This window comes from Athene cunicularia (genome assembly GCF_003259725.1).
Source record: "Athene cunicularia isolate RWA chromosome Z unlocalized genomic scaffold, athCun1 chrZ_part3, whole genome shotgun sequence".
Lineage (NCBI taxonomy): Eukaryota > Metazoa > Chordata > Aves > Strigiformes > Strigidae > Athene > Athene cunicularia.
Window position 1 is genome coordinate 12,584,914 of NW_020799144.1, and position 14,175 is coordinate 12,599,088.

Sequence of the window (14,175 nt, forward strand, 5' to 3'; positions counted from 1 at the left end):
TAAAAGTCTGATTTCCCTCCCCCCTTCCCCCCGCCCCCAATCTAGAGCCAAAACCAGCAGACTAGTAAAGGAATTACATAGGTCTGACTTCAATTTGTTCCAAATATGAGATTCCAGTGTGTATTGTTTTTTCCTTCCAAGAACTACCTGTGGCACTCCAGCTCCTAAATAAGATTTATTATTTCTCAGACTATAGAATCTATAATACCAGGTATTTCCAAAGAGGAATCAGACCAAGATAAACTGAAGTGGAATGGAAATGGCATGCTTGCCATTTCTTGCTGTCGACTGGCTGTCAATTTAGCTGAAGGCCGTAGTTTTGTAAGTCTAGTGAAAATGGCTAAGACAGGTAGGTACATGCTTGCACAGTCTTGCTTGTCTGTTTGAATCATCAGCAAGCATCAGTTGTTTCTTGTGTTAATGACCTTATTTTAAGTGGACTTTATTCCGTAAATCCATAGGAGCATTGTATGCAGATGGTGTGCTTGTTTTGACATAGCTGAAATGGAGAAACCTTGTTTTCCAGAGTTTTAACTGGCACATCAGAAAGCGTTTACAGTATCACAGTTTCTCATACTGTTTTGTTCACATCACACATGCCAGTTATTCTGTACTGGATTTGTGTAGTGGGGTTTTTGGTAGCAGAGGAGGGGGCTGCAGCGGTGGCCCCTGTGAGAAGGTTCTCGAAGCTCCCCCAGCTCCGAGTCGGAGCCGCCTCTGGCCAAGGCCGAGCCCATTAGTGATGGCGGCTTGCCTCTGTGATGACACATTTAGGAAGGGGGAACCTAGAAAAAGGGGTTGAGAACACCTGTGTGAACACTGAGGTCAGTGAACCAAAGGAAGAAGGGAGATAGGCTGAGCAGAAACCCCCCTCACTGCAGTCTGTGGTGAGAGGGCAGGGCCCCCCCGCGGCTCCTGGATGAGGGGCCGGGGTCAAAGCGGGAGACTTCTGGAGAGAAGCCATGAGGTTGTCGGTGAAGGTACCCTGCGGGCCTGCCCCTGGCTCGCCGTAGGAGCCGGCGGTAGACGCAGGCCCGTCCTTCCTCCGGCATGCTCAAGGTGAGCTCCGCACTCCGTGAGCATCCTAACGTGCAAGGGTTTTGCGCGTTACCGGACTCCATGCCCTTGTGAGGAGCAGAGTAGTGACTGCCCTGTTTGTTGCTAAGTCCTCCAGCAGATGTTGGGTGGGCTGTGGGGTCCCGTGGTGCCGCTGCTAACGGCCGCAGCGAAGCGAATTGTGTGAACGAGTTCAGCGTCCCTCCCTGTAACCCTCTGCTTCAGTGGTACAGATGATGAGCATTTCAGTATGACTACCAGAAATGATACTGTAAACGCTTTCTGATGTGCCTTGTGCTTAACATGTTCTCCTTATCCTCTGCATCTAAAAACTAATTTCACATAACCTAATGAACATGAGGAGAATCTTCACAGTGAAGGTAATTAAATATCAGAACAGGTTGCCTAGAGAGGCTGTGGGGACTGTATCATCCACTTGAGTGGATGAGGCCTTCAGCAAACCGGACCTGCTTTGAATTGGGGGGGACAGGGGAGGAGTGGATAGAATTACCTCCAGAGGCCACATGTAAGCTATTACTCTAATTACTCTGTTCCTTTCTTTGAGAGGAAGGGAGATTGTTTCAAGACTTAAATATTTACTCTGTCAGTTTGACTACACCTGTTAGTGCTCTGAGCTTCTCACAATTTGAGTTGATGAAGAAATAATTATTGATTGCAAAACAAATTAACTTTTCTTTTCTAGAACCTTCCATTTTCTGTGGAGAATAAATGGCGATTACTCGTCTTAATGTGTGGATTCTTTGGAAGTGGATTTGCGGCCCCTTTCTTTATAGTCAGACACCAGCTTCTTAAGAAATGAAGAGAGACTGCAATTGCTCTAACTGGGTAACTTTATTTTGTTAAGATTTCATAGCATAGTGAAATCTGTAGTCAAAACTGAGCTTTAAAGAGCTTATCCTTATGTAAAACTTACTAAAATTTTCAGCCTTTCCCAGTCTAGGTGCTTAGAGTTGTGGTCTGTAGTTTCTTGTAAACTCAAATTATAAATACGTTTGTTTGTTTCACAGGGCTGCAGCATTCTTTGACTTATGTACTTCAACTCCCCGAAGGCCACACCTCTGCAGCTTTTTGATAGGTTACAGCTGGGCTAACTGACAGAAGAGTGCTACTGATTTGAATAATAACTATAACCAAAACCATGTCTGCTGCCTCCTTTGAGGAAAAATAAAGCTGCACTTGATGTAATCTGTAGGAATATGTTGTGGTTTGAGCACCACACAGCTGCTCACTCACCCCTTCTCCCACAGGAATGGGAAGGAGAAAATAAAAAGGCTCAGGAATTGATACAGGGACGGAGAGGGATGACTGACTAATTATGGTCATGGGCAAAAGATAGAGTCACCAGGGGAAGAAAATGAATGTCAGTTTAATTCAAATGCCAACAACAATGTCACTTAGCATATACAGAGTGGGACGGCAAGAAGCATTACCACATCTTAAAAATACCTGCCCCTATCCCTCCCTTCTTCACTGGCTTAGTTTTGTTCTGATCTTTTTACCTTCTCCTGCTGCAGGGGCAGGGTATGGGGGTTATGGTCAGTCCTGCTGCTTCTTCCTCCTCAGGGAGGGGGAGGACTCCTCACATTCTGCCCTGCTCCAGCGTGGTTCCCCTCTCTCAGCAGACAGTTCTCTGTGACCCTTCTCTGAGCTGAGTCCTTCCCCCGGGCTGCAGCTCTCCCCAAGCTGCTCTGGCGTGGGTCCCCCCCACATGCTGCAGCTCTCCCGGCACAGAACTACAAGAGCGGGGGCTGCTTCTCCCCTCAGAGTCCCGGCCTCCTTCGGGCGCAGCCGCCTGCTCCGCTGTGGGCTCCTCCAGGGGCTGCAGGGCGGCATCTGCTCCACCGGTGCCCTCCGTGGGGGCAGGGGGGGCCCTGCCCTCTCACCACAGACTGCAGTGAGGGGGGTTTCTGCTCAGCCTATCTCCCTTCTTCCTTTGGTTCACTGACCTCAGTGTTCACACAGGTGTTCTCAACCCCTTTTTCTAGGTTCCCCCTTCCTAAATGTGTCATCACAGAGGCAAGCCGCCATCACTAATGGGCTCGGCCTTGGCCAGAGGCGGCTCCGACTCGGAGCTGGGGGAGCTTCGAGAACCTTCTCACAGGGGCCACTGCTGCAGCCCCCTCCTCTGCTACCAAAAACCCCACTACACAAATCCAGTACAGAATAACTGGCATGTGTGATGTGAACAAAACAGTATGAGAAACTGTGATACTGTAAACGCTTTCTGATGTGCCAGTTAAAACTCTGGAAAACAAGGTTTCTCCATTTCAGCTATGTCAAAACAAGCACACCATCTGCATACAATGCTCCTATGGATTTACGGAATAAAGTCCACTTAAAATAAGGTCATTAACACAAGAAACAACTGATGCTTGCTGATGATTCAAACAGACAAGCAAGACTGTGCAAGCATGTACCTACCTGTCTTAGCCATTTTCACTAGACTTACAAAACTACGGCCTTCAGCTAAATTGACAGCCAGTCGACAGCAAGAAATGGCAAGCATGCCATTTCCATTCCACTTCAGTTTATCTTGGTCTGATTCCTCTTTGGAAATACCTGGTATTATAGATTCTATAGTCTGAGAAATAATAAATCTTATTTAGGAGCTGGAGTGCCACAGGTAGTTCTTGGAAGGAAAAAACAATACACACTGGAATCTCATATTTGGAACAAATTGAAGTCAGACCTATGTAATTCCTTTACTAGTCTGCTGGTTTTGGCTCTAGATTGGGGGCGGGGGGAAGGGGGGAGGGAAATCAGACTTTTATTCAATTTGAGTACTTAGAAGTGTATGATTTCATGTAAGTTAAGGCGTCTGTTACAAAAGCACATGGTAGATAAAGCAAAGCCTATCAAATTTCTAGTTAAGCATACATTTACAGCTTTTCTAGATTCAGAGGTAACACAGAGTTCTTAGATGTATTATTTTGTATTTTCTTGCAGAATTGAAGGCGGCTGCACGGCATCTTCCAGTGGAAAAATGATAGCTGCAACTGTGTGCCATGCTGGATGCATCTAAATAAAATCTTAAGTCTGAAGGTCTTGGGCTGTCTATTTTGTGAAACTCCTGAAATCCGTTTGACAGCTGTTGTATACTGAGAACCCTTTTAAATTACAGTGTGTTGACATTAAATGAAACAGTAATTGTCTATATAAAAATTAGAGGGTGGGAAAACTTGCATTTCAAAGCTGAAGTTTCCCAACTTAACATTTTTTAGCTGGGAAAATGTTTAAATAGCTTTACTGAGCTATGTGGTCTCAACACTCTTCAGACTGCTCACAGAGTAATGACTTCAGGCAGATTATAACCAGTGAGCATATGCTGTCACCATAATCCATGCTGCAGAATTTTATCTTTCATATTTTGGGTTGATCAGTTGAGAACATCTTACTTGGCTTTTCTTCCACACTTTGCTGTTCTAAAGAGCTGCCATTGGGAGGTCTGTGTGGTGTGCTGCATTGGTGTTGCTATGAGCAGGAACATACACATCACTCTGCAGATATTATTAGGCTTCAGGCTGAGATGGAGAGGTAGCCTGAAAAATGAGTACAGCAGCAATAACTGCAACTCTGACCAGAAAAAGTATTGGTAGTGATCTACGGCTTACCATAACTCCAATATTGCTGTAGATTTGTGGCTGTTTGGAAAGATAGCTTTCAGTTTGTAGCTGTAGTTTTAGCACAGGGGCCTAACACTGAGGCCTGAGTAATTAAAGGTAATCTAGGAGCTGTGATGGATGCTGTTAGGATGCTTCTACCAACTTGAATATGACATATTTAATTCAGTGCCCGGTTGACATGAATAGAAAGTTATTTTCACATCCATTTCTACTGCAACCATCTTGTTGGCTAAAGACTATATGAAAAGCCCTGGTGTAACCCTCTAATGTTTACTTATCACTTGCAAATAATGCTGTTTAGTGGCAAGTATTGAGTTGCTTCCCTTCGGTGAGGTTTTCAGGTTTACTTTTTTCCCCTAAAACACCCTCCTGGGTAGCATGGTGCATTTAATGTGGCTTGCAACATCCCAATCCATGAACCGAATGGTTTCACAGAAGTTGAGGTTCTGTTGGTATAGGTCAAATCTAATTAAATAGTTTGTCCTCAGACACCACCAGCAGAAGTGGATACAAGAGCAATAAAATACTGCTTCTAACAATAGCTTTTGGGTAACATATTTCTGTTTTTTAGGGGCAGCTTTAAAGTGCTGTCTAGTGTTTGAAGACCCTGAGCTGGGAGCAAGACAGTAATACTGTCTGTTGCTGCAGCTTCTTCTGTAGACTTGAAAGGAAGCTTGAAGCATGGTGATTTTGATCAAAGGATCAGCAAAGGCTGCAGAAAAGTGATAACGAAGAAAGCAAGGTTGAGAGGAAAGACCCCAAATTGTAATGGATACAAGTAGTAAGAATGCTTTATGGCTGTGACTCAGGTATAATTATACAGTATAATTTGTTTCTTAGTGTTCATTCTGTCTGCAGAGTAATGCCTCAACAGAGATTTAGAGTGTTTCTCGTAGGTCAGTGTGTGTGCACTGTAGGGGATAGGGGAACAACGTGCTGGGACAACTAGGGAATCCAGAAAAGGCAACAATTCCTTGGTCTAGCATTGGGATTTCCTGGAAGAACTTGGGTACTATAAAAAAATATCCATCTTTTTCATGCAGATAGCAAAATGTGAGCTCTTAGGTGACAAAATCTCATTTGCCTCTTGTTGCAGATGAGCAATCAAATGTCTGTTGCATGAGGCAAATCTGGAAGCTTGTTACAGAACCACGTTTCTCTTAGGGATCACAGTTGTAACTTCCACTGTGTATTTATTTGTAGCTTGCTGTTTGCTCTTAAGTTAAATAACTTGGTTTGGTTGATTTTTCCCCTTACTCCCAAGTCCTTGCTGTGTTTAAAAAGAGTAAGCATAATCTCTGAAGGTTTACCTTATGGGCTAGGCAAACCATTTCCTTTAGTCTGTTATAAATAAGGTGTCCTTTCTGAATATTGCCCCTTCTCAGTGCTTTTTCTATTTAAATATATTTTTACACATGGGTGATTAAACTTAAAACAGTTATTTTTAAATTAAATGTTAGAGACTTTCTCCTCTCATGATGTATTCTAAAACTGTAATCATCGTTTTTCAGAATGTCATTACATTGATGGATCATAGTCATTTAGAAGCGGAGAGGTCCTGGGGGCTACTACTTAAAAGAAGTTTTCAAACTGACCCCATTTCCAGCCCTGCCACCAAGTTATAAAAATTACTGATGTGAATCACAATACCCATAACCTTTCATCTCCTGCTGTTTTACTTATTTTCTATTACTGCAACTGTAAGGCCTACTCTGGGGGATGATCTGAACCTCCACTGTGCTGATGGTTGTCTTCTAGCTTTTACCTACTGTATGTTCCCACTCTTTGTGTGCCGGTAAGAGCCTTAGAAAAAAACTAAACTACATCAGCCCTGCTTTGGATAAGTTAGCTGACTTAAGCGTATCATGTTAGTCATAAACTCTCATTTGATAAACCCATGTTCATGGTGTCCCATTAGTAATCTTTCCTTTAAAAAGAAAGTTAAGTACAAATTTGTAGCCTTTTAACTCTAATCTGCTTAGTTAATTCTTTCAATATTTCATGAGTATAGGTTAAATACACTTGCTGGTTTTGATCTGTGCAGCTCTCCCATTTGTTAGCTTGTATTTTTAATACAACACCTGCACACATATGAGTAGCCATATTCTCCATTCATTGCAAATTCTGTGTTATTCTTACATGCTGGCAAAGCTGTAATTAGTCCCTCTAGAATTGGACTATTTCTCTACATGACTTGCTTGGGCAATTTTCAGTAATTTTCAAGCCCCGTCAATTATCAAGTCCGTAAGTTCTCTGTCTGACTTAAGTAATTGGTTCCCTTAGGTTTTTAGAACTTTCACTTCTATAATAAAAACACATTAACAGATCTGGTTTGATCTGTCTTTCTATTAACGCAAACTGGGACAGTGCATTCTACTCAAAGGCATTTTTTACTACTAGATTATCTTTAATCTCTTCACTGTTCAATAAAGGAAAGTCTAAAATACTTCATTTGGTTGCTTGGGTGGAAAATACTGATTGTCATTGAGAGATACGCGGCTCCTATCATTAATGCCAGATGTTTGACAGTGTTTAATTTCACAGAGGCACAACTCCAGATTGTATTTATTTCTCTGCTGTTATAAGAAGATCACTGCTTACAGCCAAGGTTGATTTTAGGACCACATGTCAGAGCCTGGAGCACCTTCCCTCTTCAACCTTATTTATCTGTTTATTTATTTAATTGCTACTCCCAAATTTATGCTGGTCTTAATCTCCTGTTTTACCCATTGCATGGTTTCTTATTTAAGTCCTCCTACTTTTTTATTTGTTTATTGACTGCTAATGAGGTAAACCAGAGAATCTTGGTAGTTATTTGAAATACAGATATCACTGTGGTCTCTCTCACCTCTAACCTTCCGTGCCTAGCTCTACAAGGTGAAAAACCTGTTCATAGCAGCAAAATGCTAGGGCAGACCAACTTACCTCTGATGGGAAACCCTATGCTGTTCTCAGGGAGCAATGGTGTGAATAAAGTAACTTCCAAAAAAATGTCCAATTTAAAATATTAATGCATGACTTCAAGAGGTGTTGAGCCACTGCGTCTTCTATTTACTTCAGATAAATGGGACTAGCCCGGCTCTACAGCCTGACAAGCCCTACTCTGTCATCCCACAGCACAATAACTAACCTGATGGGGATAGGTTAGCCGATTTTGTACCATATTAAATATCAAGTGTTTGTTGACCTCAGAAGAACCAGAATCTCATCCAGGGATGACTTCTCTAAGCACAATCCCATCACAGATCAACATGGAAATAACCCAGCTGTAGGTGATTCCAGAGATGGAGGTTTCACTGTACATATGTAAGAACAAACTGACATCTAATGGTAATAAGTGGGATCAGATCAGATTCACTAAAAAACAGGAGTTCTAGAATTAAGTTGTTCAAAACATAAAGAGTATGTTCCCTCACACTCAGCTATATAAAAGTCTGAGTACCCAATGAAATATTTATTTTTAAAATAGCCTTTTGGGTTCCCTATAGGGCACCTTGACTTGGTAGAAGATAAATCAATTTAAAAACAAGAAGTAGAAAAATAAAACAGGCTTGATGTTACAGGCAAAAAGCAATATGTAAGTGCTGCTTCTCTATCATTAAAATTCTATGAAGGAAACAAGATGGTGGTTAAAGGACATCTGGGAAATAACACATCTGTGTGAATGATAGTATGTTTTGCTTGCTAGATGCCAACTTCAAGGAAAATCTTTTTTTGTCCCTGACACTTTTTCCAGTTTTCTTGTTATAATTTTCTCCTTCACAAATTCTGTTGGCTTAAAATCAAAATAGTTTGACTTTGTTTCCAGAGAGGTTCACGCTTCAGCATTTTAATTGTTAGGTATCAGCAGTCTTTAAGCAGTTTCTCAATTAAATCTAAGCAGACGTGATTTAGATGTCCTTATGTTTTAATATTTGGAATGTTTCCAGTTTGGGGATCTTTCTTTGTCTCATTTCATAAACACAGCTGAACATTCACAAAATCTTTATCAAGTGTTCTGAAGCTATCAAATGAAGTCTTTCAATGGAGAGGGGAAGCGGGAGCGTATCAGAGGTTAGAAATTTTTAGAAATAACAAATTATGCATGTTTGACACAAATGGGATGGCAAAGCAACGCTTCACATGTTTTCTCTACATGTTTATATTAAATCTCAGAGATGCACAGAGGCAGCTAATTCTTAATCAACCTGATCAATAAAACTCAGTGTTGACAACTGCAAGGTGATAGTGGAGCAATTTAAATTCTCGTTGAGGTGGTGTATCCTGAATGAACTGTGATCACTCAGGCAGAAGATGCCATTGCAGACTGCTGAAGGAAAACATCTGCTCAGAGTACAGAGGCAATCAGAAAAGGAAGGCAGATGTTAACTTCTTCTACAGGAAGGGATGGAAAGAGTAATTGCAGATATCACAGTGCTGTCGCAGTAGAGACGGACTCGACAACTTTTTTGCAGCAGAATAACCATCTTTACTGTTCCTCCATCTCTTCTAGATTCTTTTATCCATACATCATTCTTGGTTACATGGCTCTTTGTCTACTACTTTATTGGCTACTTTTCTTAAAAACCCCCACTGTTCGGGTATCTGACAAACACGGTATTTTTCTTCATCTCCAGTTCCTTTCTCCAGGACTTTTCCAGCTGCTTAGGGATACATAACAAGCTGGTCAAGGTCAAACTGTTTTCTCTCTGTCAGGCATTCGGCAGGCCCGCTGCCTCCTCCAACAATTCCCCCTTTTTGTATTTGTGCTAAGAATATTGCATTGGCAGTCTTCTGCAGGGCCCTTTGCAGGAGACTGATGAGACACAGCAACATTAAAAGCACAGTTACTATGATCAGGAAAACTACCCCTACAGTTTTGACCAGAGATAGCAACCATCCAGACAGCCCCCAACCTTTAAACATCCTTGTCAGCCAATCTAAGCCATCATCTTCTGTTAAACGCTTAACACCATCTTTTAACTCTTGTATTCTCTTATGGATCAATTCAGAATGATCTGCAGTTGCTGGGGAACCCTGGTTGCAGTGAGGATTTAAAGTACCTTTCCTTATAAGCTGGAAATTCTATGCGATGCGTCCATACGTAGGTGAGGCATCCAACGTCGCTGCAAGCAGGTCCAGCCTCTAAATCAACAGGCCAAAATAACCGGCAATTTTCTTTGCATGGAAACATCTGATTTCATCCTCCTGTTGGGTTCCACCCAGAGCCTGGCCACCACTCAAGGGGGAAAACCAAAGCAGTTTCTAATAATGTTAAACTTTTGAGTTCTTAATTCTTGATATTGCTAAACAAAGTAAGTTGAATACTCACATTCTTACAGCATTTAATCCTTATTAATAACTACCATTAAGGAGTTGCAATTACTGTTAGCATTTTCTCTTAAACGAGTTGGCAACCATAGTGTGATTAAGAACAGAGATAGTCTATTTTGTCCTATTGCAGTAGCAAGTGTTACCCATACATTCTGTTTAAATAATCAGTTAAAAAGACCGCAAACTGTCAGCACAGGGGCATCCACAGCACCCACAGCCGGCTCCTGAGAGTCCAACAAAAGCTGCCTCTTATGCCTCAGGTGTGGTTGCACACACCTTGCCGGTAACCATCGGGGGCCGTGACCTGTGGAAACACAAGCATAACCTCTTCCCCAGGTTAATAACTCACATGGTTCACTCCACTGGCCAGTAACTAAATCCTTAACATGTACTTTGATGCCCTTTTGCAAATTCTGTTTTGAAAAAAGAGAAGAAAAGTGTTGAAAAAGAGGTGGCAAAGAATTATCCCCATAATGGAGAAAGTTAAGAACATAAACTGCTTTCTCTAAACATGTCTGTAGTTGTTCCCCAACCATTCCCCCTTTTTGTTTTTGAAGCTGCTGCTTCAACATACCGCATGCACGCTCAACAATCGCTTGTCCTGTTGGGGAATGGGGAATACCTGTAACATGAGTAATACCCCACAGATTAAAAAAATGTTTGAACTTTCTTTGAAACGTATGTTGGGCCATCGTCTGTTTTAATTTGATGTGGTACCCCAAGCATAGGAAAAGCCTTCTGCAAATGTCAAATCACATCTTTTCTTGCTTTTCCATTATGTGCTGTTGTTACCAAAGCATGAGAATAAGTATCAATAGAAATATGAACGTATTTCTGATGACCAAACTTACTTACATGAGTAACATCAGCTTGCCAAATCCGTAAGGCCTGCATACCTCTGGGATTAGTACTATAATACACTGGTGTGAGTTCCTTAATAATTAGGGCAAGCAGCTACAATAGAGTGAGTTTCGGTATGGGACAAGCTAAACTGATGTCGTAAAGCTTGGAAACTTTGATAAAAAAACTGATGTGATAATACAGCTTGTTGCTTCATGTTAGGACCAGTACTCAGGGCCATAGCAAAAACAAGAGCATCCGCTCAGGCATTACCTTCCATATAAAACCCTGGTAAGGTAGTATGACTACGAATGTGCATGATAAAATAAGGTTGTGTTCATAGCTGAATACTCCTCTAGAGTTCTAAAAGCACATTGATTATCTGACATAATCTGAAGTACTTTAGTCAAGAAACTAAGTTAGCTACAATATGCTGAGTCAGTTACAATATTTACAGGAGTAGAAAAAGTGGAAAAAACAACAGCTATTGCATGCAGCTCTACTACTTGTGGAGAACTTGCTTGATATACTCCTTTGTTGTTCCAGTTGTTGTTTTCATACCATACTACTGCTGCTTTACCTGTTTTTCCTGAGCCATCTGTAAAGACAGTGGGGCCTGTCACAGGTTCTGGCTGGCTTAAATTTTTCCGACCAAATGGTATTTCTTGAGCAAATTTCATTAGCGAGTGCGATGGTAGATGATATGATATCTGTCCTGGAAAACCCACTATGGCTGCTTGTAGCTCAAAATTATTTGACAGACACCAGTCAAAATAACAATTTTTAACCATAGCTGGATCACACCCTGTTAGTTCTAAACATCGTTTTCTGGCTTTTATGATGATATCAGCAATAAGTTCAGACAACCCAGGAGCAGTTTTTCGTTGCTGGAATGATAAACTCTTCCATTCTAAAATATGTAATGGGTCATCCCACTCAATATTCCACTGCACCAAAGCACCAAATGGCACAGTTTTGTCAATTAGTACAAAGAATTGTACTAATTGAGACAGATCTATTTGAGAAACAAACCATCAGTTTCTGTACATCATTGAGTGTTTTAACTTCAAGTTTGAGTTTCACAGGTTGGGGCACAACCTGCTTGCTTGTAACTCTCATTCCCAAATATTTCCAGGATTCTACCTTTTGTACCTTTTCAGGGGCAATAACCAATCCTTATTGTTGTAATGAATCTCTGGCCAAATTCTCTGTGTCGTTCAACTGCTCCTTGTGTTTGATGTTAACAGAATGTCATCCATGTAATGGTAAAAATAACTCGTATGGAGTTTTTCCCTTACGGGTGACAAAGCTTGTGCTACAAACAATTGACAAATTGTTGGCGAATTTTTCATGCCTTGTAGTAAAACCTTCCATTGATGTGTGTTTGAAGGTTCCACATGATTTAAAGAAGACACAGAAAATGAAAAAAAAAAAAAAAAAAAAAAATTTTTTTTTTAATTACAAACACTGAGGTATTCCATGGGCTATGAGAAGGTTCAGTATGTCCAGCAGCCAGCTGTTCTACCACCAATTCCTGCAGAGCCTTTAATTTTTCAATTGGCAGGGGCCACTGATCCACCCACACAGGGTTATTTGTTAACCAGGTTAATCCAAGTGTGGGTTGTTTAACACCCTGCAACACAGTGACCCCAGTCAAAAAATCTATAGTAATTTTCACTCCTCACTGTAACAAGCAGTCCCTTCCCCACAGATTTGGGGGGTGTGTGTGTGTGTGTGTGTGTGTGTGGCTGTTGTCATATGGGGTTTGACAGTCGCCTGTTGACCCTCGGGGCTGGTGATCAGAATTGGCACAGCTGCTTCTCCTGCTTGTGTCGACCCACACAGTCCTACTAGTCCCATTCCCATATTTTCTGTTGGCCAGGTAGATGGCCAGGAATAATGAGATATTATAGTTACATCAGCTCCCACGTCCAGAAGTCCAGTGAGTGTTACTATCACTGGCGATTGTCCTCTCTTGGATAGTGTACAGGTCATCTGTGGTCCTGATGATGAAACAGTCTGTGACCAGAACACTTGCGAAGGTCCTGTGGAGCCGAATCCTCCATCATGTCGCAACTGTTGTTCTGCCTTAGGAACACAACTCAAAAAAGGTACAAGTTGAGCAATGTGAGTGTCTTTTGGAATGGTTACTGGTGGGTAAGGGGTAGAAATCATAGCACAGATTTTTCCAGTAAAATCAGCATCAGTAATCCTCACATGCACAATTAATCCATTCAAAGTGATGCTAGATCTCCTGATTAGCAGCGCGCTCAATCCTCATCCTATAGGTCCTTTCGCATCAGGTGGGACCTTAACAATGTCTTTTTATTTATACTTGTGCTCGGACGTCCCCTTATCTTCTTCCAGTGCTCTAAAATACAGCCTAGGCGACTCTTTTTGACTATTCTCCCACTCTGGCTGCTTCCTATTTCATCTACTTTACCTTAAAACGCTACCCAAGTAAGATGACAATATCCCCCTTGGGTAGATGGTACAAAGGTGCACTCTCCTCACAGAGTACACACCTAAATTCAAGACAACAATTAACACAGAATTACTGCCTCCTGCTAGAAGAAATATTTCACCTGTGCCACTTAAAACACTGAGCATGAAGAAACAGGCAGAACCCACGACCCAGCGGGCGTGCACTAGGGCTCTGCACTAAGGAATGTTCACTCGTTCTGTACTATCCCCGCACAGGTACAGAGTCTGCCCTGCGCTTTGTTCCTCCCTGGCCGCTTCCCTGGTGGGAGAAGGGAACCACGGGTCAGAGAACTCCGCACTGTGCAGCTGCAAAACAATCACACAACCACACGAAGAGGCCTCTTGTTACTCACACAACATAAAATGACAAATACTACAAACAGCAAAACACCGTTAAGAATATATAAAGCCATTGCTTCTTGATGATGTGGTGTTGACAGACAAGGGACGGTGCATCCCAGCATCACACCTGCTGTAAAAAACCTGCCGCTTTTGGTGTTCGGGGGGTGGGCGGGTGCAGGCCAAGAGCGTGGGGCCAGAGGCCGCAGGTGGTCGCCCCATGGCAGGGGGGGCTCGGGGGGGCCCTGGGGCTGCCACTGCGGACTCCACGCTTGCAGGTGGGGGGTGCGAATGCTGAGCACAGCCGTGAGCGATCGCCTCCAGTATAGGTGTTGTAAATGAGTTAAGTCCATCCTCATTAATGCTTTTCTGTAGTTCTTTAATAACAGGGAAATGCCATCCTTATCAGCAGGTAGTGGATGTGTGGAAGGGGCTGGCGGCTTTTCTGGAGATGTTTCAGCTACAACTGCAGGATCCATCCGAGAATCAGACCCACTAT

At 42.3% G+C, this 14,175-nt stretch overlaps 1 protein-coding gene and 3 non-coding genes across 4 annotated transcripts; 3 read left to right on the forward strand and 1 right to left on the reverse strand.

Moving 5' to 3' along the window:
• Positions 1 to 538: 538 nt before the first annotated feature.
• LOC113490347 lies at positions 539 to 600 on the reverse strand. The gene has a single exon (XR_003400209.1). It is a non-coding gene; the product is annotated as a small nucleolar RNA Z39 (small nucleolar RNA).
• A 435-nt stretch (positions 601 to 1,035) lies between these two features.
• On the forward strand, positions 1,036 to 4,118 carry LOC113490297 (cytochrome c oxidase subunit 7C, mitochondrial). Its single transcript, XM_026866648.1, has 3 exons — positions 1,036 to 1,059; positions 1,760 to 1,902; positions 4,024 to 4,118. Exons 1-2 carry the CDS (start codon positions 1,051 to 1,053, stop codon positions 1,874 to 1,876), a joined length of 126 nt encoding a protein of 41 aa, XP_026722449.1. The 5' UTR covers positions 1,036 to 1,050; the 3' UTR covers positions 1,877 to 1,902; positions 4,024 to 4,118.
• Positions 1,284 to 1,346, forward strand: LOC113490349. The gene has a single exon (XR_003400211.1). It is a non-coding gene; the product is annotated as a small nucleolar RNA Z39 (small nucleolar RNA).
• Positions 3,248 to 3,309, forward strand: LOC113490348. The gene has a single exon (XR_003400210.1). It is a non-coding gene; the product is annotated as a small nucleolar RNA Z39 (small nucleolar RNA).
• Positions 4,119 to 14,175: the final 10,057 nt, after the last annotated feature.